Raw genomic sequence first — 24,849 nt, forward strand, 5'->3', positions numbered from 1 at the left:
GGATTGCCAAGAAATAAAACCTAACAAGGTTGAACATGATTCCGATAGATTGACTGGTATGAGCCCAAAATTATTATTGTGATGCATAAAGTTTTAAGCCATGGTCCAACTTAGTGTGTATATTATTTTATATGTGGATATGTCATATGAAGATGTAAGGCCTGTTTTAAGTTATTTGGGTTCCTTAATAGAAGGGCCTAGTAGTTGTTTTATTTAGGCCCAGTTCCCTCTTCTATCTTTATTAGGGTTTACATATATCTCTGTATATATATATATATATATGTAGATCAAAGGTTGTCAATCCCATTGAAAAGACAACGTAAAGATTAGGAGAAAGAGGGAAAGAGCTAGTGCTAAGGTTTTCCAATTGTGAATACCATATTATTTCAAGGAAGCAAAACACAAGACAATAATGGAATCAAACAGTATATAGCTAAATTTATATTTAGTAGTTAATTATATTCATAGTGTTTCGATTTCTAGTATGTAGATCCTATATTCTTAGATAAAATAGTTTACTAAAAGGCAAAACAGACTAACATCTAACCCATAATTATTTCAAATTTTCTCTCACAACTATCAAATCAATTACAACCAAAAAATAAAAAAAATAAAAAAAATCAACCGACTTTTCAAACATAAGTTTTTTAGCTAGGCAAAAATAATTAAAAAACCAAATAACTAACTATCCAAACAAGGCCAATATAACAACTCAAAATTTCCAAACAACTATGCAACCAACTTTTTGACAAGTAGACAGATAATTAAGATTTTCCATTTAATGATGGTACCAAAACAAAATCTTGGCTATCGACTATAATTAATGATTAAGCTCTCTTTACAATATATTGCGGATCCTCTAGCCATACATGGATTTTCTATATTTGATGAATATTTTTCTGTAAATAGATAGCAGCTGATTAGGAATTATTTTATTATTATTCCATAGAAAAAGATCTTTTTTTTTTTTTTTTTTTTTTTTTTTCCCCATAGAGAGAGATCCAGCCATATAAGGCTCTCTCTCTTGTAATCTGTATTTATACCTCACATTGTTAATGAGAAATTTAACTTTCTAGTTACAAAACTTTTCATGGTATCAGAGCAATAACTATGGTTCCCTACCTTCTATTCTGCAAACAATTTTCCGACCACCGTTTTTGTAATGGCTTCTACAACTTCGGTTTCCACTAATTTTGGTCTTTCATCCAATCTAATGAAACCACATGACTATCCATCTCACTCTCTATATCTCCACCCCTCTGATCAACTCTATCGTCCTTCATCCCCTCACCGGAGATAATTATCGGACATGGAGTCAATCCATGTTCCTTGCCCTCTCTGCCAAAAATAAAATTGGTCTCATTGACGGATCTATATCCGCACCATGTTCCTTGCCCTCTTTGCCAAAAATAAAATCCATGTTTATTCTTACATAAAATAGTTTACTAAAAGGCAAAACAGACTAAAATAGTTAATAAGACAAAATATTGCATCTAATCTATAATTATTTCAATTTTTCTCTCACAACTATCAAATAAATTACAACCAAGAAAACAAAAATCAACCAACTTTTCAAACATAACTTTTTGAACTAGGCAAAAATAATTTAAAATACCAAATAACTAACTAAAATAACTAACTATCCAAACAAGGACAATATGACAACTCGAATTTTCCAAACAACCATGCAATCAACTTTTTGACAAGTAGACAGATAATTAAGATTTTTCCATTTAATGATGGTACCAAAACAAAATCTTGGCTGTCAACTGTAATTAATGTTTAAGCTCTCTTTACAATATATTACGGATCCTCTAGCCATACATGGATTTTCTATATTTGATGAATATTCTTCTGTAAATAAATAGCAGCTAATTAGGAATTATTTTATTGTTATTCCATAGAAAGAGATCCTTTTTTCCATAGATAGAGATCCAGCCATATAAGGTTCTCTCTGGTAATCTGTATTTATACCTCACATTGTTAATGAGAAATTTAACTTTCTGGTTACAAAAATTTTCTATGTACCAGAGCAGTAACTATGGTTCTCTTTCTTCTATTCTGCTAACAATTTTCCGACCACCATTTTTCTAATGGCTTCTACAACTTCGGCTTCCACCAATTCCGGTCTTTCATCCAATCTGATGAAACCACACGACTATCCATCTCACTCTCTATATCTCCACCCCTCTAATCAACTCTATCGTTCTTCATCCCCTCACCGGAGATAATTATCGGACATGGAGTCAATCCATGTTCCTTGCCCTCTCTGCCAAAAATAAAATTGGTCTCATTGACGGATCTATATCCGCACCATGTTCATTGCCCTCTTTGCCAAAAATAAAATCCATGTTTCTAGTATATAGATCCTATATTCTTACATAAAATAGTTTACTAAAAGGCAAAACAGACTAAAATAGTTAATAAGACAAAATATTGCATCTAATCTATAATTATTTCAATTTTTCTCTCACAACTATCAAATCAATTACAACCAAGAAAGCAAAAATCAACCAACTTTTCAAACATAACTTTTTGAGCTAGGCAAAAATAATTTAAAAAACCAAATAACTAACTAAAATAACTAACTATCCAAACAAGGACAATATGACAACTCGAATTTTCCAAACAACCATGCAATCAACTTTTTGACAAGTAGACAAATAATTAAGATTTTTCCATTTAATGATGGTACAAAAACAAAATCTTGGCTGTCAACTGTAATTAATGTTTAAGCTCTCTTTACAATATATTACGGATCCTCTAGACATACATGGATTTTCTATAGTTGATGAATATTCTTCTGTAAATAAATAGCAGATAATTAGGAATTATTTTATTGTTATTCCATAGAAAGAGATCCTTTTTTCCATAGATAGAGATCCAGCCATATAAGGTTCTCTCTGGTAATCTATATTTATACCTCACATTGTTAATGAGAAATTTAACTTTCTGGTTACAAAACTTTTCTATGTACCAGAGCAGTAACTATGGTTCTTTTTCTTCTATTCTGCAAACAATTTTCCAACCACCGTTTTTCTAATGGCTTCTATAACTTCGGCTTCCACCAATCCAAGTCTTTCATCCAATCTAATGAAACCACACGACTATCCATCGCACTCTCTATATCTCCACCCCTTTGATCAACCAAGTGTCTCTCTCGTTCTTCATCCCCTCACCGGGGATAATTGTCGGATATGGAGACAATCCATGTTCCTTGCTCTCACTGCCAAAAATAAAATTGGTCACATTGACGGATCGATATTTGCACCATGTTCCTTGCCCTCTCTGCCAAAAATAAATTGCATGTTTCTAGTATATAGATCCTATATTCTTACATTAAGTAGTTTACTAAAAGGCAAAACAGACTAAAATAGTTAATAAGGCAAAATATTACATCTAACCCATAATTATTTCAATTTTTCTCTCATAAATATCAAATCAATTACAAAAAAATAAAATAAAAAATCAACCAACTTTTCAAACATAACTTTGTTAACTAGGCAAAAATCCAAAACAACTATGCAATCAACTGTTTGACAAGTAGATAGGTAATTAAGATATTTCTATTTAATGATGGTACCAAAACAAAATCTTGGTTGTCGACTGTAATTAATGTTTAGGCTCTCCTTACAATATATTACGGATCCTCTAGCCACACATGGATTTTCTATATTTGATGAATATCCTTTTGTAAATAGATCGCAGATAATTACGAATTATTTTATTGTTATTCCATAGAAAAAGTCCTTTTTTTCCGTAGATTGAGATTCAGCTATATAAGGCTCTCTCTGGTAATTTGTATTTATACCTCACATTGTTAATGAGAAATTTAACTTTCTGGTTACAAAACTTTTCATGGTATCAAAGAAGTAACTATGGTTCTCCTTTTTATGTTACGAAAACAATATTCCAACCACCATTTTTGTAATGCCTTCGACAACTTCGGCTTCCACCAATTCTAGTCTTTCATCCAATCTAATGAAGCCACGTGACTATCCATCTAACTCTCTATATGTCCACCCCTCTGATCAATCAGGCATCTCTCTCGTTCTTCATCCCCTCACCGGGGATAATTATTGGACATAGAGTCAATCCATGTTCCTTGCTCTCTCCACCAAAAATAAAATGGGTCTCATTGACAGATCTATATCTGCACCACGTTCCTTGCCCTCTCCGCCAAAAATAAAATCCGCGTTTCTTGTGTATAGATCCTATATTCTTACATAAAATAGTTTACTAAATGGAAAAATAGACTAAAATAGTTAATAATACAAAATATTACATCTAACCCATAATTATTTCAATTTTTTTCTCACAACTATCAAATCAATTACAAAAAAAAAAAAAACCAACTTTTCAAACATAACTTTTTTAACTAGGCAAAAATAATTAAAAAACCAAATAACTAACTATCCAAACAAGGCCAATATAACAACTCAAAATTTCCAAACAACTATGCAATCAACTTTTTAACAAGTAGACAGGTAATTAAGATTTTTCCATTTAATGATGGTACCAGAACAAAATCTTCGCTATCGACTGTAATTAATGTTTAAGCTCTCCTTACAATATATTACAGATCCTCTAGCTATACATGGATTTTTTTATATTTGACGAATATTCTTTGGTAAATAGATCGTAGATAATTAGGAATTATTTTATTGTTATTCCATAGAAAAAGATCCTTTTTTCCGTAGATAGAGATCCAGCCATATAAAGTTCTCTCTGGTAATCTGTATTTATACCTCACATTGTTAATGAGAAATCTAACTTTCTGGTTACAAAACTTTTCATGGTATCAGAGCAGTAACTATGGTTCTCCTTCTTCTATTATGCAAACAATTTTCGAACCACCATTTTTGTAATGCCTTCAACAACTTTGGCTTCCACCGATTCTAGTCGTTTATACAATCTGATGAAACCACGTGACTATCCTTCTAACTCTCTATATCTCCACCCATCTGATCAACAAGTCGTCTCTCTCGTTCTTCATCCTCTCACCGGGGATAATTATCGAACATGGAGTCAATCCATGTTCCTTGCTCTCTCTGCCAAAAATAAAATTGGTCTGATTGACGGATCTAAATCCGCACCATGTTCCTTGCCCTCTCTGCCAAAAATAAAATCCATGTTTCTAGTATACAGAGCCTATATTCATACATAAAATAGTTTACTAAAAGGCAAAACAAACTAAAATAGTTAATATGATAAAATATCACATCTAACCCACAATTATTTCAATTTTTCTCTCACAACTATCAAATCAATTACAAAAAAATAAAAATAAAAAATCAACCAACTTTTGAAACATAACTTTTTTAACTAGGCAAAAATAATTAAAAAAACCAATTAACTAACAATCCAAACAAGGCAAATATAACAACTCAAAATTTCCAAACAACTATGCAAATAAATTTTTGACAAGTAGGTAGATAATTAAGATTTTTCCATTTAATGATGCTACCAAAAAAAAATTGTGTCTGTCAACCGTAATTAATGTTTATGCTCCCCTTACAATATATTACGGATCCTCTTGCCATGCATGGATTTTCTATATTTGATGAATATTCTTCTGTAAATAGATAGCAGATAATTAGGAATTATTTTATTGTTATTCCATAGAAAGAGATCTTTTTTTCCATAGATAGAGATCCAACCATATAAGGCTCTCTCTTATAATATGTATTATACCTCACATTGCTAATGAGAAACTTAACTTTCTGGTTGCAAAACTTTTCATGGTATCAAGCAGTAACTATGGTTCTCCTTCTTCTATTCTGCAAACAATTTTCTAACCACCGTTTTTCTAATGGCTTCTACAACTTCAGCTTCCACTGATTCTAGTCTTTCATCCAATCTGATGAAACCACATGACTATCCATCTCACTCTCTCTATCTCCACCCCTCTGATCAACCAGGCGTCTTTGTCGTTCTTCATCCCCTCATCAGGGATAATTATCGAACATAGAGTCAATCCATTTTCCTTACCCTCTTTGCCAAAAATAAAATTGGTCTCATTGACGGATCTATATCCGCACCATGTTCCTTGCCCTCTCTGCCAAAAATAAAGTCCATGTCTCTTGTATATAGATCCTATATTCTTACATAAAATAGTTTACTAAAAGGCAAAATAGACTAAAATAGTTAGTAAGACAAAATATTACATCTAAGCCATAATTATTTCAAATTTTCTCTCATAACTATCAAATCAATTACAAAAAAAAAAAAAAAAAATATTCAACCAACACTTCAAACATAACTTTTTTAACTAGGCAAAAATAGTTAAAAAACCAAATAACTAACCATCTAGACAAGGCCAATATAACAACTCAAAATTTCCAAACAACTATGCAATCATCTTTTTGGCAAGTAGATAGATAATTAAGATTTTTCCATTTAATGATGGTACCAAAACAAAATCTTGGCTGTCGATTGTAATTAATGTTTAAGCTCTCTTTACAATATATTATGGATCCTCTAGCCATACATGGATTTTCTATATTTGATGAATATTCTTCTGTAAATAGATAGCAGATAATTAGGAATTATTTTATTGTTATTCCATAGAAAGAGATCATTTTTTCCATAGATAGAGATCCAGCCATATAAGGCTCTCTCTTGTAATTTGTATTTATACCTCACATTGTTAATGAGAAATTTAACTTTCTGGTTACAAAACTTTTCATGGTATCAGAGAAGTAACTATGGTTCTCCTTTTTCTATTCTACAAACAATTTTCCAACCACCGTTTTTCTAATGGCATCTACAACTTTGGCTTCCACCAATTCCAGTCTTTTCATCCAATCGATGAAACCACATGACTATCCATCTCACTCTCTCTATCTCCACCCCTCTGATCAACCAAGCGTCTCTCTCATTCTTCATCCCCTCACCGAGGATAATTATCGGACATGGAGTCAATCCGTATTCCTTGCTCTCTCTGCCAATAATAAAATTGGTCTCATTGATGTTTCTATATCCGCACCGACTCAAGCTGCAGCCGACTACCATCAGTGGTTGCAATGTAATCACATGGTGATTTTCGGGCTCATCAATAGCCTATCCACTGATCTTTGCCATAGTATCGTTCCATCGGCCTCAACTAACCAATGGTGGATCAACCTGAAGGAATGTTTTTCCCAAAGCAATTCACCTCACCTTTATCAACTTGGTCATGCCATTTTTTTCGTCCAACAGAATGGTCTCTCCGTTGCTGATTATTTTATGAAGCATAAAGGTCTTTGGAATGAACTTGATGTTCTGACCTCGCCTCCCGCCTGTACGTGCGGTGCCATGAAAGCTGTCCAATACATTCAAGTCCGCCACTGTTCTACTAAATTTTTGATGGGCCTTATTGATGACTATTCTCAAGTTCGCAGATAGATTCTTCTCATGGATCCTCTTCCATCTTTGAATAAGATGTTTGCTTTGATTTCACAGGATGAAACCCAAAGGTCTCTTTTATCTACCCTTCGCTCCTCAAATATCGTTGCCTTCGCTGCAAAAAGTAGGCCTAGTTCCTCCTTAGCTTCGCCAAAATCCTTTGGCAGACCTTGGTGCACAAAATGTGATTATCCGGGACACACTATCTCTTCCTATTATCAAATCCATGGCTATCCTATTGGGCACAAATTGTATAGACAGCCACCACGTCCACCCAGAGCTTGAGCAAATTTCGCAGCAGCTCCATACGTTGTAGCTCTGCCTGTTCATGTTGTTGTAACAGTACATGCTACCCCTGTTGCCACCATTGGCTCCTACCCACTTGAGTCCAATACGCCTGGTTTCACATTTACTCCTGATCAATACTGCCAACTCCTCTCTTTCATAACACCGCCCATACCAGCAGGTAGCCAGGTTTCTACTTCTCACTTGCTAGGTAACTCCTTTTGCTTCACTTCTTTTCAACCCCTTTGGATACTTGATACAGGTGCTAATGATCACATGGTAAACTCTCTATCTTTATTTTCCATGTCTTCTCTTATTCAATCACATTACCTGATGGCTCAGTTAAGGCCGTTTCTCACATTGGCACCATTCGTTTATCATCATGTTTACTCCTAAAAAATGTGATATGTGTACCTTTGTTTTACTATAATCTCATCTCTATTAGCAAATTGATTTTGACAATCATTGTTTTCTCACTTTTTCCTCTGATTCTTGTGTTATTCAGGACCACTATTCGAGGAAGATGATTGGGATGGGTAGATTACATGATGGCTTGTATTACCTCGATCATCCTTTACCATCACCATCCGTATCATTAGTCACTACAGCGGACTCCCTTATTTGGCATAAGCGTTTGGGACACCCATTAAATAAAGTTTTAAATTCTCTCTCTTCTGTTTCTAATGTTGTTATTTCTGAAAATTCCTTATGTTTGGTTTGTCCCTTGGCAAAACAATGTCGCATCTCATATCCATTAAGTACTATTTCCACTGTTGCTCCTTTCCAACTTTTACATGTTGATATTTAGCGTGCTTATCGTATTGCATCACTTTTTGGGGCGCATTATTTTCTCACTATTGTTGATGACTTCACATGTTGCACTTGGGTTTACTTAATGCGACAAAAATCTGAAACTCTCACACATTTTCAGACCTTCATTGACTTTGTTGCAACTCAATTTGACACAAAAGTTAAAATTATTCGAAGTGATAATGTTCTTGAATTTGATATGACTCAATTTTACTGTCTTCAAGGCATTGTTCACCAAACTAGTTGCATTGATACCCCTCAACAAAACGGCATAGTTGACCATAAACATCGTCACTTGTTGAACGTTGCTAGGGCTCTTCTATTCCAGGCATCTTTGCCAAAACACTTTTAGGGGGAAGCACTCCAAACTGCCACTTACCTCATTAATCGAATGCCAAGTCCTCTGTTGTTTGGACTGTCTCCCTATGAGAAACTTTATCACAAAACTCCAGCATATGCCCATCTTAGGATTTTTGGTTGTCTCTGCTTTGCATCAACACTTGCCCATTCCCGCACAAAATTTGATGCTCAAGCAAAACGATGCATTTTCTTGGGGTATCCTTTTGGCCAGAAGGCTTACCGTGTCTTTGACCTCACTAATCACATTATTTTTACCTCTCGAGATGTTATTTTCCATGAAAATACGTTTCCTTATGCTACTCCATCACCTACAGCATCTTTGCCCTCATCAATCATGCCTACTTCCACAAGGCTCGCGCCATTACACCCAATTGGGCTTGAGCCAGTACTCCTTACTGGGCTTAAGCCAGTAGTCCCTCCTTCATCCCAGTCTAGTGCACCTACCTCTTTACCACCTCTCCTGGATGCACCTTTTCCCTTATCCATCACCAATATCCATCCACACATTTCTATTCATGCCAGGTCCTCTTGACCCACTAAACAACCAGCCTATTTGCAGGATTATCTAATTAGCACAAGCTTACCGTGTCGCTCATCCTTATCTTCTGATTCCGCTATGGTCACAAAGGTACACACTCCTAATCCTCTTACACATTCTTTATCATATGCTTGTTTATCTGTTTCCCATACAGCTTTTGTTAGTTCTCTAACAACTTCCCTTGAGCCCCAATTTTATCATCAGGCTGTAAATGATCCTAAGTGGCGGGAGGCCATGTGGGCTAAAATATTGGCACTTGAAACTAATAACACTTGGACTATCACTGCCCTTCTACCCGGAAAAAAGCGCTTTGGATGCAAATAGGTTTATTGTATCAAATACCAGCCAGATGGCTCCATTGAACGCTACAAAGCTCGTCTCATTGCAAAACGCTACGTTTAGCAATGAGGTCCTGACTACACTGATACTTTTTCCCCAATTGCAAAGTTAGTTATTGTCCGTCTCCTGCTTCGTCTTGCCTCTATCAATAATTAGCATCTTCATCAGCTTGATGTGAATAACGTATTTTTACATGGTGATCTTGTTGAAGAGGTCTACATGTCCTTACCTCCTGGTTTTGGTCAAACGAGGGATACTCAAGTCTGTCGCCTTAACAAATCTCTTTATGGGTTAAAACAGGCATCTCGCTAATGGTTTCTGAAGTTCTCTAAAGCTCTCTGAAAAGTTTTGTAACCATAAAGTTAAATTTCTCATTAACAAGGTGAGGTATAAATACAGATTACAAGAGAGAGCCTTATATGGCTGGATCTCTATTTATGGAAAAAGGATCTCTTTCTATGGAATAACAATAAAATAATTCCTAATTATCTGCTATCTATTTATAGAAGAATATTTATCAAATATAGAAAATCCATGTATGGCTAGAGGATCCGTAATACTTATGAAAATCCATATATGGCTAGAGGAGTTGCTAGAAATGACTTATCTACTATTCAACTCCTGAAGGACTACTTGCATTCCGATTTTAAATTCAAGGATCTGGTCCTACTAAAATACTTCTTGGGCATTGAAGTTGCTCGCTCAAAGAAAGGAATTTTCCTCTCTCAACGAAAATATGCTCTGGCCATTCTTAGTGATACAGGTTTAACCAATACTAAACCAACATATTTTCCAAAGGAACACCATCACACACTCGGTTCTTCTGATGGCACTCTTCTTGTCGACGCTACACCATATCGCCGATTGATTGAACGTTTGATATACTTAACTGTTACAAGGCCAGATATTACATATGCAGTCAACACTCTCTGTCAATTTCTTAAGAAGCCTACTCAATCTCATGTTCATGTAGCCCATCGTATACTTAGGTATGTCAAGCGGGCTCCTGGTCAAGGTTTATTTTTCCCCACAACCAGCTATCTTCAGTTGAGGGCCTTTTGTGATTCTGATTGGGCACGTTGCAAAGACACCAGACGATCCATTACTGGTCATTGCATATTCTTGGGTGACTCACTCAACTCATGTAAATCCAAGAAAAAAACAACTGTTTCATGTTCTTCTGCATAAGCAGAGTACCGATCCATGGCCACCACTTGTCGTGAAATTAACTGGCTCCATTATTTACTAAAGGATCTAACTATTTCTAGCCCTCTGCAGATAATGATGTATTGTGACAATAAGGTTGCGATACATATCGCAAACAATCCAGTATTTCATGAACGCACTAAACACATCGAGATAGATTGTCATTTGGAAAGAGATAAATTACAGCAAGGCCTATTTTGTTTACATCATATTTCTCCTGCCAATCAGCCAGCAAACATTTTTACTAAGGCTCTTGGTGCAGCTCAATTTCACCATTTAGTCAACAAGTTGGGCATTATTGACATACATGCTCCAACTTGAGGGGATGTATTATGGATCCTCTAGCCATATATGGATTTTCTATATTTGATGAATATTCTTTTGTAAATAGATAGCAGATAATTAGGGATTATTTTATTGTTGTTCCATAGAAAGAGATCCTTTTTCCATAGATAGAGATCCAGCCATATAAGGCTCTCTCTTGTAATCTGTATTTATACCTCACATTGTTAATGAGAAATTTAACTTTCTGGTTTACAAAACTTTTCAGAATAAACACACAAAAGATTTTCACGAGATACAAAAATAAACAATGGGTGGATGTCACAGGCAGGTCTGTCATGTTTTTGGACCTATTATTTGTCTCACATATGTGATGTCGTGTTATATAAAAAGTTTCTCTCAATTGTTCAAATTCGTGGGGCTAGTCGCGAGATTCGTTTCAATAATTCGATCTATTTATTTTTTAAAATCCTCTATGTATATCATTTATGAAATAAATTAAGTTGATCAGATAATTTTAATATTTTTATTTTATTGTGTTGTTTTTAAAAAATGAACAGTCTATTTTAAAAAAATACTTGTCATTCAATTTTTCAGTGACAAATGCAATAAAAACATCATAAAATGAAAATGATATGATTATTGAATTGATTTAATTTTTTTTATGAATGATATATACGGAGAATACTAAAAGTGAATGGTTTGGATCATTGAAATGAGACCCATGATGGGACTTACGGGCCTAGGATTCAGTGCAATGAATCTAGCTATTTGTTTGGTCGAGTTTTTGTACCATTTTTGGCAAAAATTGTCACGTGGCAATTCTTTCAATTTTTGATGCCACGTGGCAATGAAAGATAGTCAAAGATTTTATGAGTCCCACCACCAAGTTTAAATGAAATGGCGTCTAAAATTGATTTATTTTAATTAATTAAATTAGCCAAGTCATTAGGTTGATTAATTAATTAATTTAGATTTGGTTGATTTGATGAGATGAGCCTTAACTGTTCCTAATAGTTATAAGGTTGTTGAGGCACATCTCCTATTTTAGTGTCGTATCTCCTAGTTTGTTACTAAATGGTTGCTATGGATGAAAATTACATGGGATTTGAAGATTTGACAAAATTAACAAGAAGGCAACAATATAGGAACTGAATTAATTCCCAAAATCATGCAAGATTGGGATTGAGGGTTTGTATGGATAAGCACACATGATAAATGAAGAGGCTTTGAAAACCCATCCAAATGAGCCTTTTCCCTAAACTATGCAAAATAAATTTAAGTTTGATTCTTGAGTGATACGTGGCAGCCTATGGAAGCTCAATGGACCAAGTCAAAGTGATGGAGATAAGCACTAGCCTTTGAGGATAAAAACTATTCGTACTCTTGGGGAATCAACCTAAGGATCATGGACACATGTCATCAGGAAAAGTTGCCACGTTTCTGGCAGTTGAGCATAATTAGGGGCTTCCTCAACACTATATAAAGGGCTCCAAGTGCAACATTTGAAAGGGTCCCCGACTAAACACTCGACCAAGAGTCTGTTAATATATGTCTTTCAATACATCTTAGTTTCATAGCTTATTTATCTTAGCTCCATAGCTTAGTTATCTTACCTTAGCTTTATAACTTCTTTATCATAGCTTCATAACTTAGTTCCTTTAGTTTCATAACTTAGTTACCTTAGATTATCAATCATACTTCATTCTCAATCGATGCAAGTCACAATTTTAGTCTAATTATCTTTGACACCTATAAATTTGTTAAAAGTCCTCTTCATTGAGGTAATATCCGAACCAGTGGCTGTTCCTCTTAACCGCACACAGTTATTTCTATGTGTTAGAAATCAGAAATGTTCAACAATTCCTACACCTTGAACTAGGTTAACAAGTCCTGGCACACCCTCATTTAATCAACAAGATTTTTTGTGTTCACACCTGTAGGATTTCTTAAGTGGCAACAGGAATTTCTAAGTGCGAACAAATTTTGGTATGCCTGGTAGGACATTGGGTACCATCTTTACCAAACATTCATTATGGTTGGTAAAGCGAGAGAAAAAGATGTTGTGGGTCAATCAAGAGTAGTGTCCCCTCCTAATAGTATGTGATCAAGCGATTCCAAGCCATTGGCAGCACAACACACTTTTGAAGGTTTCTAGGATATGATAGAAAATTTGAGACATTGCCTTATCTCAACTAATATGCAGCTTTCTATGGAACTCTCTCACTCTTTGGCCGTTCTACTACACGAGATGAGGAAATCCTAGATGGATCTGATGCAAGCAATTGCCAATATGACGGTGACTTTGGGAGACAAGCTTTAGTTTTGTGCATAACAGGAATTTTCAATGCCATTGCAGAATAGAACAGTTGTCGATGAACAGTAACCTCCAGTAGTTTTTCAGGTCTCTTCTTCCAAAACCCCAATCCTAGGGGGGCATGGAGAGCAAGACATTGAACGAGGGGGGCAGGGCGTTAAGACTAGGGGGCAACTTCCTGAGTTTCGGCCATTCAAAATTAGGGACGACTACAAAACCCGTAGAATCTACAACATTAGGGACCTCCAAACTAGAGTTTCCGCAGTCAGAACCTTCAGAACCAAAATCTGCAGATCGTCTAAGGAGTTGGTCCTAGGCCTATACAGAGCGGTCAACCTCAATTCCAACAAGGTTGGTTAGAAGTTAACCATTTATTCATTGCTTCAGAATAGAGAGAATTAAATTACACTCTGATTCCTGAATAGAGAGGGTCTCCCTATGCTCTGATTCTGGAACTGACACTACTACAAATATAGATAAAGATCACACTTTTTTGGTGTGATGTATGTTTTTTAATCACACCTTTTAAGTTTTATTAAAGTGTGGTCTTTAGGAGTGTGATTAAAAATGGTCATTTTTAATCACACTTTTTAAGTGTCATTAAAAAATGCTTTCATCACATCTTTTAAGTGTGATTAATAATATTTAGATCACACCTTTTAAGTGTGATTAAAAACATTTAGATCACACCTTTTAAGTGTGGTTAAAAACATTTAGATCACACCTTTTAAGTGTGATTAAAAACTTTAGTTCACACCTTTTAAGTGTGATTAAAGACTTTAGATCACACATTTTAAGTGTGGTTAAAAACATTTAGATCACACCTTTTAAGTGTGATTAAAAACTTTAGTTCACACCTTTTAAGTGTGGTTAAAGACTTTAGATCACACCTTTTAAGTGTGGTTAAAAACATTTAGATCACACCTTTTAAGTGTGATTAAAAACTTTAGTTCACACATTTTAAGTGTGATTAAAGACTTTAGATCACACCTTTTAAGTGTGATTAAAAACATTTAGATCACACCTTTTAAGTGTGATTAATAACTAATAAAACCTGTGATAAAAAAAATTGACATATTTAAAGAATAATCAATATTATTTTTGCACGCGCATTTGAATAATGTAATACACACTATATACTATATTTCGAATCACAATCATATATTGAATGAAATAATATCATATATTTCATAAATGAAAGTTAAATGTTTAAAAGTATATACAAAGAAATTAATAAAAAAAAAATTAACTGTGATTACATACATTAAAAAATAAAAAATAAAAAACTTGAAAAAAGTAAGTTCTTGAATTCTTTGACCATATTTTGCATCTCTCCAAGAAATTTCTGACCTGAAAAATAAAAAAACAAATTAATTTAAAAACCGCCAGAAGCATATGAATAAACTTACTAATTAATTTATAAACTTACATTTAGATCACACAAAAAATAATGTAATTTATCCAGTTGTTAAACTGCCCCCAATCCTTTCCCCACAGCCACCAAAAATGACATAATTATTTTGATTCTCCACATAAATATCAGTAAAACAACACCACAAAAGAAGACAATATGCAACAATGCAGAAAGGATCACATAAATGATAAAATGGAGTATTATATGGACAATCAAAATCATATGATATCAACATATAACTCACTAAAAACTATAAAACAAATAAGGATCAATAAAGCTTATTGGTCTTAAAAGCAGAAACCACATAGCCTGAATAATTACAAATTGGTACACCCATCGATGGAAACATCACCGTGAAAGGTTTTCCTCAAGATCAATAGTACACCCATCAAATTTCCAAATATAACTGCATGCTTAAAAAATAATTCTATGTAGACAAGATATTTTAACAGAACTGGTAAAAATGCATACTTCTCTGTTAGTACCAAACTACCTATTCATATGGGTTCAACTCTGACACAAACTGAGATGCACATGAGATCCAGAACCAATATCATCTAATGCATACCTGGGGCAAACAAAAAAATGGAGATAACAGTTAAGAGACATAGCTTGAAGAAGAAAATTCTGCAGGTGAGGAAATGAGTGAAGTTTAACCAATATCAGATCCTTGTCAAGGATCTTCACCTCTCCCCCAAGATGTTCTAGCCAACACAGAACAGGGAACATATATGGTCTGGTTCCCTTAACAAACCTAAGTTAGATTAAAATTCACATCAAACGGATCGAGAAATACCTATAATTAAAATTCACATCAAAAGGATGAAGTAAACAGAAGTCAATTAAAATTCACATCAAACAGATCGAGAAATACCTATAATTAAAATTCACATCAAAAGGATGAAGTAAACAAAAGTCAAACGGAATAAGTTAAATTAATTTTATTAATTCAACATTAAAACTAATTTTTGGCTACAATCTGTATTAAAAACTCAATACTACTTGAAGGATAGAGAAATACCTTGATAGAGAGTGAATTAACCAATCGATGTCTTCAAAGTAGCAGAAATCTGCAAAAAATGAAGAAGAAGATGAAGAATCAACCTATAAAAAAACTGCATCCATGACAATGTGCAGGCCAATAGAACAAAAATGTGAACTACTTATTGTGTTATTTATAGATCTACAATATATATATATGAACATATTTTCAAAATAAAAAACAAACAGGTTCAAACAGAAAGAGTCATATGCACATATTTTCATTCGAATTTTAGGTTGGTAGATAAGATTAGATATATGATGCGTAATTAGTACATCAAATAATTTAAATGAAGTGAACATAAGAATATGCCTCTGTTTATTAATGGATTCCAAGTATCATTGTCAATAATAGCTCCATTGAATTGACTAATTGATAGATGAAACTTGTTTATTAAAAAGTCAAAGACGTCATCAAATATAAATCTGTGTAGGAATTTGTCAACCCAATTTTAATTGCACACCATAAGGTGGAAAAGATGGTTAAGAAAGTTAAAACAATTAGGAAAAGAAAATCAGTACATGTAAATGTTAAAATGTAAAGAGAAGGGTTGATACCTGGTGGCCTTCTTTTACAAGAAGTCCCGACAAAAACACACCAATAAACTGAGTCCCTTCCATTATCAGGATTTTCATAAGATAATCATTAGATATTGAAATGCTAGAAACAACATATTCTGAATAATGATCATCATCCATCTAGAAAATACAATAAAGTCAATTAAAAAATAAGATGAAAGTTGTGATATCCAACGCTGATGAAAATTCTCGAACAAGATTAAGGTCTATACTCGATAAAACGAGCCCATAATTTATTCATCATTCTGAACAAATAGGATTTTGGAGTTAGTTAACTAAATCTCACATACTTACTTGGGGAAGGTAACAAATAAAAAAATGGGAATAAGCATCACAGAGTAGAACTAGACAAAACCCCTGATGCATAACAACAAATGTTAACAGAGCCATGAATGATATGTATAATTCTAAAATTATTAAAAATTATAGGATGGCTAAAGAAGAACTTGACATAAACAAGGGGATTTATATCACGAATTGCTGAAGGTCACTAGAAACATTGACTACAAACTTGAGTATTATTTGTGTTCACTCATAAGTAATAACTGATCCTTCCTAGTTTATCCATTAAAATCATAGCAATAACTGATCCTACATAAGTAACCAAAAAAAAACTGATAAAGAAATAGTTAACTAGAGTTTTAAAATGCATGAGATACTTGAGAGTAAAGACACATTACCTGATAAATTTGCAATTCCGACACATATGTTTGCAATGTCTGAAGGTACTCCTACACTTCTAAAGACGGCAGAAGAGAAATAGAACACAGCATTTATACCAGATAATTGTTGCAAAGCAAAAAGGGTAGACCCAATACAAACAACTGGAAAAGAAGTGATTAATATATCATTTAAAAAGGAAACAAATAAACATCATGCTGAACAAATGATAATTATAAAATAAAATAAAATAAATTTTTAAAAAAATGATAGTGTAATTAATGAGCATATGTACCTTTAAAGTGGCGGCCATAGAATAATTCTGAAAATTTTACAGCATCTGCCTCATCCCCTCCGTCCGATTTTGACAACTCTGACACTGCAGATTTGAAATGTGATCCTCCTAAAAGCTTCTCAAATTCAATCTCAGCTTCAGCAATTCTTCCTCTCTGAGCTAAGCCAAGCAGCAATTTTAAGTGAAAATCAATGAAGAAAGGGACAATGAAATATTTTTGAGCTCTAAGAAAAAGTAATAATGCACCAAAGTGGAATCATGGTAATTGATCAGCAATTTGATTCAAAATTGTAACTGATTGGAGAAAGGAAAGAAGCATCTTCAAGGGGAAATGAACAATTGCACCGAGCAGATCAAAGGTCAAGAGTGGAAAGCAAGAAACTCACAGGGATTGAAAACATTAAAGACAGAAATCAATTAAGTTCTGGATCTATTCTGAATATTTCAATTGTGCTAAAGATTCAAAACCCAATTTTCATTTACCAAAATGGAACAAATTCAAAGGATTTAGTTACCTAAAACAAGTTCATAGGACTTAAAACAACAAAAAAAATAGTGGAATATGTTTACAATTGAATATCTCTAAACACTGCATTCTGCAGATATTTCAGCTCTTCATGGAACATTTGAGTCAAGTTATACATAGTATGCAAGCACAAAAAATAATATTTCTATGGAAGGCAGTCTGAGGTAAAAAATAATTGTGCAATGTCTCAACATAGTGCTGTTTAAAGCCCACCTCAGAACCCAATCCTAATAGAATCCTAATCCGAGAATAGTTATATATTGAACAGACTACTAAACTAGTTATTCAAGTCCAGATACAGATCATGAAATTTAATCACTTGCAAATCAAATTCCATTCTACATGAAGATCAGATTAAATATATTATCTATAATAGATTTATGCGCAGCAGTTGGTATCATGAATGTAAGGTATGGGCGCATAAGTCAGTAGGAACACATTATGTTGCTCCCTGTAGACACCCCATTTTTGACCGACCTTGAGACTCAGACGTCACCAGTTGAGCACTTGGTGATATTGCATAATGTGCTCGTTCAAAAGTTTCAGAGTCGCGGCTGCGAGCCCCGCCTCCGGACTTCCGGACCTTCTTCGGTGCCTTGCCTCGGTTTGCGAACCAGACTCGGTTTTCTCTGTTTCTTTTCCTGAGGGGAGGGAGAGGTCCCATAGACCATCTCTCAGTGGCCGTGGGCTACGTTTGGTGGCCGTAGGCCATTTTGCCCATTTCGGAGCCCGGTTCCCGGTCTTCGGAGCCGTCAGGCCGTGTGCCTCGGTTCGGGACCGCCTAACCATCTCCGTTTGCTCTGATTTTTGGCATACATCTTATTTTCTCCCTTTTGAGGGACACTGGGGTCTGAGAAACCCACTTCGTGGCCGAACGCCACTTTCGGTGCTTAACAGCCCATTTTTGGGATCCCGAACTGCGTGTTTTGGCTCCCGAACATTCGTTTTGCAACGGTTTTCGTTCATTTTTGGCAGGTACCTCTGTTTTATCACAGGGAAGGTCACTGAAGGGTGGGAGGCCAGCAATTGTTGCAGCAACCAGTTATCTCTCCTCCGGAGCCTCCCGGCGCCCGTTTTTCCAACTTCCGGGCTAATGTTGAACACCCTAGGGTTAGTGTTGCCAACTTTCAACCAGATATCTGTGATCTACACACCTGGGAGGCCCCTAAAAGTTGGTGGCCGGCCATTAAGGTCACCTGACCCTTTTGACCCCTTTCTTCCGGGCTAATGTTGAACCCCTTGGACCCTTTTTCTTGAACTTTCAACCACATATCTGTGATGTACACACATGAGAGGCCCCTAAAAGTTCATGGCCGGCCAGTAAGTCAACTTGACCCTTTTGACCCCCTCTTTCCGAGCCATTGTTGAACCCCTTGGGCCCACTTTCTTGGAATTTCAACTACATGGTTGTGTTGTACACACATAGGGGTACCTCTCCAGTAGTTGGCCGGCCAGAAAATCACCTTGACCCTTTTGACCCCTAGCCGGCCAGCTAGGGGGTGTGGCCGGCCGGCCACCTCCAGTAAAAGTGTGAGGCCGGCCTGCTTCCTTGCACTGTGTACTTTACAGCTGTGGGGCAATATCCCCCAGATATTTCCTGTATCCGGGGGATATTTTGTGGGGGAGTTTTACCCTCCTTTTCCCCCACCTTTACACCCCCTTTTTGATCCTTATAACCAGCTGGTGGCCTCCTTTGCAAGGGTTAGAAAAACTCTCCTTCAAGCTTCCATAGCCAACTCCATCTTCTTCCTTCTCAATTCTTCAAAAAACCCTAAGTCCCTAACCATCATTCCTTCTACACCACCAAGCTCTACCACCACCATCTCATTTCCAGCAACAAGGAAGGATTCTTGAAGGTTAAAGAAGCTGCAAATCCATCCAAGAAGCAACAAAAGTTTGAATCTTCAAGGGTAAGTAACACTTTTACCCTTTTGACCCTTTTTCTTGATCTATTTCTAAGCCCCACTTCTTTTTGGTTTCAAGCTCCGGCCCTAACTGAAAAGGGTCATATTTTGAGCTCATCTTCACTTTTCATTAAGGGCTCAACCCTGTTTGAGCCCTCCATAACACACTTGCTTCATTGACCCCCTTGTATGTCATAGTTTTGCATGCTATTTTTGACCCATGAGCAATTTATTTTCGAGCATGTTGTAAACTGATATTAGGCTTATTTTGAGCCCCTCTTCAACATTGGAGAAGGGCTCAACATTATTTGGTGTCTCCATGTGTCACTTGTAGTTATATCCCTTATTTGGCCCCATTTTTGCATAAATTGGCAACCCTCTTTGCTTCTGTTTTTGGACCTTGGTCCGAACTGAAAGTGGTCTTATTTTGGCCTATACTTCATGTTTCATTCACACTTTTTTTCTTTTTGGTGAATATTTTGTATACTTCATGTTATAGCCATTGTTGAGCCTTATTTTGCATCACATTTCTATCATGTTTGTATACTGATTTGAGATCTACCATATACTGTAAATATTCATATTTTTGGTCCCTCTTCAGTGTTGTAGAAGGAAATTTTTCAGTTTGGGTTTTTCTTATACCACTTGCTTCATTACCCCTCTTTTGGCCCCTTTTCTTGCATGCTATTTTTCCCTTAACTATGCTTGCTGTTTGGCCATGTTTATAACTGTGAAAGTGCATCTTTTGGGACTGTATAGCTTTTGTCTTTGCATTGCATGTCCATATTGTGCATGTTTAGCATAGCTATAGGTCATTTCGGGTGCCTAATGTTGCATTTCGGGACATTTCCTTGCATTTCATGTCATTTCGCCTCATCTTGGGGCTTTTTTCCCCTTGTTTTGTTGCTGGAATTCCATTAGCATGCTTGCATATCATTTTTGCCATGTTGCATCACATTTTATCATTGCCTCGGTTTGCGTGCCCGTGTGCACGCATTTCGAGGCACCTCATTTTTATCCGCCGGCATCTTATGTGAGTGTGGCTGAGGCTCTCTCATGTTAGTATAAGTCCATGTTGCATTTTCCATGTCATTCGCATCATTTTAGCATCGCCTCGGTTTGCGTGCCAGTGTGCACGCATTTCGAGACACTTCATTTTCTGCCATCGGCATCTTATGTGAGTGTGGCTGAGGCTCTCTCATGTTAGTATAAGTCCATGTTGCATTTTCCATGTCATTCGCATCATTTTAGCATCGCCTCGGTTTGCGTGCCAGTGTGCACGCATTTCGAGGCACTTCATTTTCTGCCATCGGCATCTTATGTGAGTGTGGCTGAGGCTCTCTCATGTTAGTATAAGTCCATGTTGCATTTTCTATGTCATTCGCATCGCTTTTGCATCGCCTCGGTTTGCGTGCCCGTGTGCACGCATTTCGAGGTACTTCATTTTATGCCACCGGCATCCTATGTGAGTGTGGCTAAGGCTCACTCATGTTGGTATAAGTCCATATCATGTTTTCATGTCATTCCATCGCATTTCGTCATCGCCTCGGTTTGCGTGCCCCCGTGCACGCATTTCGAGACACATATCATCGCCTCGGTTTGCGTGCCCCCGTGCACGTATTTCGAGACACATATCATCGCCTCGGTTTGCGTGCCCCGTGCACGCATTTCGAGACACATATCATCGCCTCGATTTGCATGCCCGCGTGCACGCATTTCGAGACACATATCATCTCCTCGGTTTGCGTGCCCGCGTGCACGCATTTCGAGACACATATCATTTTCTCGGTTTGCGTGCCCGCGTGCACGCATTTCGAGGCACCTCTTTTTCATTGCATTCTGTATTTTCTCGATTTGCGTGCCTGTGTGCACGCATTTTGAGGCATCTCGGTTTGCGTGCCCGTGTGCACGCATTTCGAGGCATCTCATTTTCATAGCATAGTGCATACTAGGTTGTATCTTAGATCGCATTCTGTCATTTTCTCGGTTTACGCGCCCGTGTGCACGTATTTCGAGGCATGTCATTTCCATAGCATTGTGTATGTTAGGATTGTATCTTAGTTGCATTTCATGCATGTCATGCATATCGCATCGTATCCGGGATAGGAGTTAGCCCGGGCACGGGAAACGAGGTACATTTCGTACTCCGAGTGACGGAATGTGTCTCAATTCCCCAGTCACCGACACTCCGGATTATCCATGATGGAGTTAGGTTTTAGCTGTAGTTTCATGTGCATTCATCCTATATTGAGTTGTGCATTTCGACTCCTCGGCCATCATGCCTCGGTATGCATGATTGGTGGCACGAGGATCGAGACATGCATATATCTGTGCAAATACATTGCTATGCCCCTTTCCTGCTCTTTGTTGCAGCAAAACGAAGAATCAGCAACTTTTTGGGGCTCGGCACGCATTTCAAGAACAGGTGTAAACAGAGGCTAATTGGGGCATTCCGGTGGATTTCCGCGCAAGACAATCCGGACATGCATCATCCATCAGAAGCAAGGCAGTCCCTGGCTTGCACGCCAGTTTTACTTGTTTTCTTAGTTAATCCATTAATTAATTAGGATTTTGTAATATTTTTGGACTGTAATATTCTTTTATTTGGGACTGTATTATTTTTTTCGGACCCTCTGTGCGAGGGCATAACTGTAATAAGTGTGCGTGTGTGTGATGTATGTCTTCCAACCCCACGTCTTTCTCCCTTTTATTTATCCGCTTTTGATGGTTAGATTAGGGCATATTTCAATTAGCATACAGTATGATAGCATGTTTGCATTCATTCATCTGTTTTGCACGCACCGGGCTCGGCGCATCATACTAACTGCATTGTACTTTCAATTCCAAATTGAATACATGTTAGCTGTAGCATTCCATATGCCATGTTTAGAATAGCCGAGCCTGCTATAGTTGCATTTTGCATGTGTTGCATTAGGCATTTCTGTATACTTAGGGTCATGCATGATTTCTAATACAGTTTTTGTTTTGGCTTGGAGTACTCGGTAAGTTCTATACTTTAGCATCCTTGCATGCGTGTGAGTGAATGCCATGAATAGCATGCTTACCATGAGGCTATGTGCTTATGTGATATAACTGCCTGAATGCCTGTGGGTGAAGGTCGGGTTGTTTAAATTGGAACAAATCATTGACTGTGAGTTTTAAGCCCACTAGATAGTGGCAAAATCACATTTTTCTAAGCCCACCCGAGGGTGACAAATCCACGTCTTAGCCTACTTGCGAGTAGCATCATCAAACCATTTTCAAATAAACAAGCATGAAATGTTTTGTTCCAATTCGGGCGACCCAGTCTATACTTATATGCTGTGTGCATCACATAGTAACCTAGGCTAATAACTGGAATAAGAACACACAAAGTTTTCAAAAATAGATATCACGGTTAGTAGAGGCCGATCTTTGATCGGGCGAGCGGGGGTGCTCACGAAGTGACCTTCCCCAATCGTACCCAAGTTCCCGAGCCGAGGCAACTTTGGTGATGACGGACACGTGGCCTTTGGCACCGAGTCAGGGTTTCCTAAATTTCCCAAAATAAAATATTTAGGTGGCGACTCTGTATCTGGCAAAGCAGTCCATGTTTGGCACTTCTTTCAAAAATCTGTTTTTTTTTTCTCAAAACGATTTGCCGGATTTGGACTCTTTGGTTCAGACTTAGAACCGTGACTACAAAAGTCGAGTCCGAGCTGTAGCGAGGTCCCCCGCGGGCTTGTTACACTCCCCTATAGCATAGATAACCAAATTTGGATTTGGAATGGATTTATGTCTAGATCAATACAAATCAAATTTGTCAAGAGCCTTATGCAATATGGAGTATCAATATTGCATTCAAGCACAAGAAACTAAATGTGGTGGACACACGAGAGCAACTAACCTTAAAAAGCCAATGAGGACTCTCTGCACAGAATTCCATTAAAACAGCAAGTACTGCAGCAGGAATGGCAGATACCCAAAAACACACTCGCCACCTGTGCACATGATCAAGATATTTATAGTTATTAGTCAATAATATAATCCAATCAAACAACCAACAGAACAACATGCCTTGAGCAGGTCTTGACAAATTATGTATAAGATGCAGCAAATCTATCATACTTATATCAATTTCATGTCTTATCATCAATCTTGTAGATCTTTTACTCTTTTCTTTTTTATTTATTTTTTTATATATTGTAGATCTTTGCATGTGAACATGTGATGCAATATTCAAAAGAAGTGAATGTTTTGAGGGAACAATAGTTCATCTATTTATAGACAATTTTCAGAAAGGATATCAGTTTCCAGACAGTTTTCAGAAAGGATATCAGTTTAAATTGTTATTAAAATATTTTTAAAAATATTAACAGAAAAATAAAAATGATATATAAAGGTTAGTGTTTCTGATTTTGAGTGTACATGGTTAAATGGGGGGTGTAAAGAATTGCTTTTCGGGTGTAAATAGAAGCACCCCATCCATAATAAAAACAGAGCAGATAATAAAAACTCCAAAGAGATGAGAATAATAAGGTCCGGTCTCAGAGTACCTGCACAATTTTGTTAGACTTGGCCTAGGCATTTAAGCAGGCCCATCTCTGCAAGAAACATTGAACTTAGTCATTGTATTGATTAGATTAAGTAGTTAATAAAGGTTTATTGAAAATCGGTTAAAATTTTGAACCAAAAGGGAAAGTCCAATGATATCATATTGTTGATTAAGAGTGGTAAGAAATATTGCAGACAAGGAAAACAAACTAATAAACAATAAGTTGTTTTTCCTAATCAATAACAGTAAACAATCAATGAAAGTATGTTATTATTGGTTTAGGCATATTATCAAATACATGGTGAGCAGAAGATAAAATTCCAGCAAAACAACAAAACAATGACAATACATAGGCTGAGCCAAATATTAAATA

The 24,849-nt window shown here is 36.3% G+C and overlaps 2 protein-coding genes across 9 annotated transcripts; one reads left to right on the forward strand and one right to left on the reverse strand.

Moving 5' to 3' along the window:
- Nucleotides 1-6,759: 6,759 nt before the first annotated feature.
- Nucleotides 6,760-8,211, forward strand: LOC114260783 (uncharacterized). Its single transcript, XM_028200972.2, has 4 exons — nt 6,760-7,374; nt 7,444-7,510; nt 7,730-7,882; nt 8,177-8,211. The coding sequence occupies exons 1-4, from the start codon at nt 6,760-6,762 to the stop codon at nt 8,209-8,211; spliced, it is 870 nt and encodes a 289-aa protein (XP_028056773.2).
- A 6,476-nt stretch (nt 8,212-14,687) lies between these two features.
- Nucleotides 14,688-24,469, reverse strand: LOC145806383 (uncharacterized). Of its 8 annotated transcripts, XM_082903204.1 has the most exons (8): nt 23,829-24,469; nt 17,513-17,666; nt 17,238-17,296; nt 16,537-16,592; nt 15,959-16,007; nt 15,595-15,691; nt 15,431-15,505; nt 14,688-14,873 (listed from the first exon to the last, which is right to left on the reverse strand). In XM_082903204.1, exons 2-7 carry the CDS (start codon nt 17,528-17,530, stop codon nt 15,491-15,493), a joined length of 294 nt encoding a protein of 97 aa, XP_082759330.1. In that variant the 5' UTR covers nt 17,531-17,666; nt 23,829-24,469; the 3' UTR covers nt 14,688-14,873; nt 15,431-15,490. The 8 variants fall into 8 exon arrangements, 4 of the variants coding, with proteins under 4 accessions (XP_082759330.1, XP_082759331.1, XP_082759328.1 ...); XM_082903205.1 differs by lacking the exon at nt 14,688-14,873 and having other exon boundaries at nt 14,968-15,505; nt 15,625-15,691; XR_014349410.1 differs by lacking the exons at nt 14,688-14,873; nt 16,537-16,592 and having other exon boundaries at nt 14,970-15,505; nt 15,625-15,691.
- Nucleotides 24,470-24,849: the final 380 nt, after the last annotated feature.

Source organism: Camellia sinensis, chromosome 13 (genome assembly GCF_055761805.1).
Source record: "Camellia sinensis isolate YWXY chromosome 13, ASM5576180v1, whole genome shotgun sequence".
Lineage (NCBI taxonomy): Eukaryota > Viridiplantae > Streptophyta > Magnoliopsida > Ericales > Theaceae > Camellia > Camellia sinensis.

What these genes read in the sequence shown, in the direction of transcription:
- LOC114260783 (XM_028200972.2), top strand. Translation starts at nt 6,760, where the DNA reads ATGGCATCTACAACTTTGGCTTCCACCAATTCCAGTCTTTTCATCCAA. An exon ending in TTATTGATGACTATTCTCAA is followed by an intron (nt 7,375 to 7,443) that starts GTTCGCAGATAG and finishes TTGATTTCACAG; the next exon opens with GATGAAACCCAAAGGTCTCT. An exon ending in CGTTGCCTTCGCTGCAAAAA is followed by an intron (nt 7,511 to 7,729) that starts GTAGGCCTAGTT and finishes TTGTTGTAACAG; the next exon opens with TACATGCTACCCCTGTTGCC.
- LOC145806383 (XM_082903202.1), bottom strand. An exon ending in TTGTAAAAGAAGGCCACCAG is followed by an intron (nt 16,008 to 16,536) that starts GTATCAACCCTT and finishes CATTTTTTGCAG; the next exon opens with ATTTCTGCTACTTTGAAGAC. An exon ending in TTAATTCACTCTCTATCAAG is followed by an intron (nt 15,692 to 15,958) that starts GTATTTCTCTAT and finishes AATCTAACTTAG; the next exon opens with GTTTGTTAAGGGAACCAGAC.